The 3,548-nt window shown below is 42.4% G+C and overlaps 1 protein-coding gene across 1 annotated transcript in view; it reads left to right on the top strand.

Annotated features, from left to right (window-relative positions):
• Positions 1-1,459, top strand: part of TRA2B (transformer 2 beta homolog (Drosophila)) — a 13,994-nt gene extending 12,535 nt beyond the window's left edge. The window contains exons 7-8 of the mRNA XM_010286114.1: positions 153-226; positions 1,059-1,459. Coding sequence (XP_010284416.1) covers positions 153-226; positions 1,059-1,069 — 85 coding nt within the window. The 3' untranslated portion in view covers positions 1,070-1,459. The remainder of the gene's footprint in view (positions 1-152; positions 227-1,058) is intronic.
• The last annotated feature ends 2,089 nt before the right edge of the window (positions 1,460-3,548 follow it).

Raw genomic sequence — 3,548 nt, 5'->3', positions numbered from 1 at the left:
GCAGGAATGTTGATCAGCTATTTATGTGTTCATTAGCTTTCCAATTACACTCTTGATAGCAGGATTGGGTTAGAGGCATCCACATAAAGCTGCTGCCACTCATCTGCCACAGGCTTTAACGAAGGGGTTGTTTCTTTTGCCCTCTTTCGCAGGAGGAGATCACCATCCCCATATTACAGCCGAGGGGGCTACAGATCGCGATCCAGATCTCGATCCTATTCACCTCGTAAGTAGTCGTAGAGCTCGCATATCAAAAGCAAATTTCCTCTTTTTTCCACTACTTCTTTTGAGGCTTTGCATCCATAAAGACTATTCGACTTTGGTGAGGTTATTTTTGAACTGCAGTTGCCTTTAATGTTTCATTGAGCAACTGGCAACCTTGAGGACAGAGCAAATACTTAGTCTGCAAAAAAATAAACTTGGTAATACCACTTGTTAAAAATTTTAAGGTACTGTTTTCTTTCTCCAAAACTCTGTCAAAACGGGAGTTTGTAGTATGCTGACAGTTTGGTTACTTCCAGGTGAGGCCGAATTCCCAAGCCACTGAAACTACATTTCCCAACAGAACTTGTTAAAAGAGGAGGTCAGCTTCCTCTGAGATCCAAACAGTGCACTTTTTTTTCCTGAATTGCTTATCTGCATGGAAGATAAAGCTGCAGAAAGTTGTTAGAACACAACAGCATTCCTAGCATACTCCCTTTGTAATGGACAGAGTGAATGAAGCGGTTGTGTTCTCTTCTTTACCTTTTGTGTCCAAATGAAAACAAGTGTAACTGCTTTTACCGATACGTAGGGCAACTGGCCGCCACAGAACAGTTACGGTGCGAGTTCTCATTGTGCGCTGCAACATCAGCCCTGTCGTGGGACGGGAATTGGGGTTTTTCTGCACAAAGGAACTTCCTGGCAGAACTGTACCGACTGCTGGACTTTGCCATAGGCAAACCACAAGGCTCTTGAATTTGATGCAGATTTGAGGGGTGGCAGTGAATTTAGACAGAACTCTTAAAAATCTGTCAATCCTGGAAGTCTTAACAGCGTGTATATTTTGTTTCTTTCAGGTCGCTATTAAAGCATGACACGTAGAAGAATTTCTAGCTACAGCCTTTGAGTTGAAATTGCAAGTTTGTGGACAATATTTTTATTGTCTCTTCTGTTTAAACAAGTGAACAGTGCCTAGTGAATAGGTGACTTTTACACCTTTTATGAAGACTACTTCTGTGATGTTAAATGCTGTTTCGTTCTGCATATTTGTGTAGTTTGGTGCTTTGTTTCAAGTTGTGTTTTGAAAGGAGTATGTTTTGCATGTATTTTTTTAGTCTCAATTTTGACTCCTGAAAGGTTTCTATTGTAAAGACAAACTGTTCAGTTAGTTTTTTCTACTGATTCCAAGGTATTCTGAAGATCAAAACCTGTGTAAAAATGCTTTCAAAAAGTGAAAAATAAAATAAAAAGAAGTTTGGTTTTTCTTTTCCTACTTAATTTTGCCAGGTATAAGTTACGGGTTAAAAAGAGACTACAACACTTATGCTATGTATTCCGGAATAACATCTAAAGCCCAAAAGTAAAATCCACCCTAACTTTGTGTTGCTTCTAGTTCTCTAAATGTAACACCTTCAGGTATGTAAACCCAGCGTGTAGAGAGGTCCCTGTGTGAATTGTCCAGCTGCAGGAGCAAGAAGGGCCATTCAGCAGTGCTGTACGCCTGGAGCAAGGCTTGTCAGAAACTCTTGGTAACGCTGTTGAGCTTTGAGGTGGGTGAGCTGTTGGCAGTCTGTAACATGCAGACCTTTAAGGAGGGGGCTTGAGTGGACATAGGTAACTATCTGCTTAGAGAAGGCAGGGAAATATTTAGATTACTTTGATTTTTTTTCTTACTGCTTCACTGATGATTGTCCTTTTAAAGAGTACTTTTTATCCACAAATGTGGTTAAAATGCAATAGAACTCTCAAGTGATGCTTTCTTGCCAGTACAGTACTGTTTTGCCTGCTTGGATTCATGGACTCCCTATATTTACAGGAAAATTCTGTGCAAGATTCAAAAGCACTTTTGTCAGACTAGAACTTCCCTCAGCCTTGTGCCATAGCTGCAGTGGCTGACCGCGCATGGAGGACCTAGAAAACAAGAGCAGTGAGATGGTAGGCTGCTGTTCACTCGACTTTTGAAGTTCCTCTACTGTTTGGGTTTTTTTTTTCCTGTATGGCAATGTCCACACTTTTTCTGTGGACTAAGAGCAGTTACAGGACCCTGTGGACCTGCAGCCTCTTGATCTTTATTTGATGATTTTCCCTGTTTCTGTATGGGAATGGAACAGATGGCTGCTCTCTGTGTGTTTCTGTGCCACTTCCAATTGGTGGCTTCCATCTCTTGTCTTACCATGGTGTCCAGCTTGAACTAGATCTTTGTATGGAACTTTTCAGTAACTTGGCCTGTTCTTTCGGCGCGGGGCAGAGGGAAGGGCCAGGATAGTACACAGTATTCCACAGGTGGAGGAGCCATGGGTTTATGTGGTAACGTAATACTGATTTCTCTTTGAGCACTGTCTCCCACCTGTCTGGGTTGCTTCTCGAGTACTACTGAGCTGAAGGTTTTTGTACAGTGCCTTCTGAGAGCTCGCAGGGGAGGATGAATGACCAGGAGCCTGCCTCTGCAGTCTTCCTGTCATTAGAGAATTTAAAACACAGCTGTACGAGCTGCTCTGATGGCACTCGGGTGCAGGAAGTGCCACTGAAGCCATCACAGGTTGGGATTTCAGTAGTAAGCATGTTTTACCCCCAAATTCTTATGTGGGGAGGGACTACAGTAATAGTCATGTTGGCCTAACGAAAACCCAGTGGTAACCCTGGCGCAAGTGCTTGCATGCTGAGCTCCATCCCATTTGTTCCAGGAACAACCAGGGATTTGCTGTCCCATGAAGGCTAAATTTCACTTCAGGTTCCTCATTCAGTTCTGCTGAAGTCCATTTCTCACTTCTAAAATCATCCCTGACTCACTCATTTTGGTTTCCAGCTATTAAGTTATCTATTGGATTTAAAAGATATCGGGCAAACACTCCATAGCGTCTCTGTTATACCGCATAGTAACTCTATGCATTTAGATCTGTATAATTTTAATCGTGTGTTGGAGGACATACATTGAACTTTCCATGTTGGTTTATGGTGAGATACTTTTCTTTTTGTGTAGAAATAGTGGTGTGCTCATTTCTGGACTCAAAAAAAAATCACACTGTACAGATGTAGGGAAGAAAACGGCTTGCTTTCCCCTTTTCAGAAGCAGTTTGACAAATGATGTGCAATCGTATGAGGCAAGAGACTGAGGAAATCGGGCAGCTGCAGCAGGTAGGGCTCGAGCAGTGCACCAGGTGCCCTAGGAAGATTTTTACAAACACCTGGATATTTTTTTTAAATACCTGTTTTTATTGTCCAGAATGGACAACAAGATTTCAGCAGTGATTATTTTTAATGATCAGCAGTAAGATCCCGGGCAGGGCTGAGCTGGTACTCCCATTTTACACATTCTGCTGGAGCTCCTGTGCCGAGAGCATCCCAAA

Source organism: Phaethon lepturus, unplaced genomic scaffold, assembly GCF_000687285.1.
Source record: "Phaethon lepturus isolate BGI_N335 unplaced genomic scaffold, ASM68728v1 scaffold39784, whole genome shotgun sequence".
Lineage (NCBI taxonomy): Eukaryota > Metazoa > Chordata > Aves > Phaethontiformes > Phaethontidae > Phaethon > Phaethon lepturus.
This window is presented reverse-complemented; position numbering and strand designations above follow the sequence as displayed.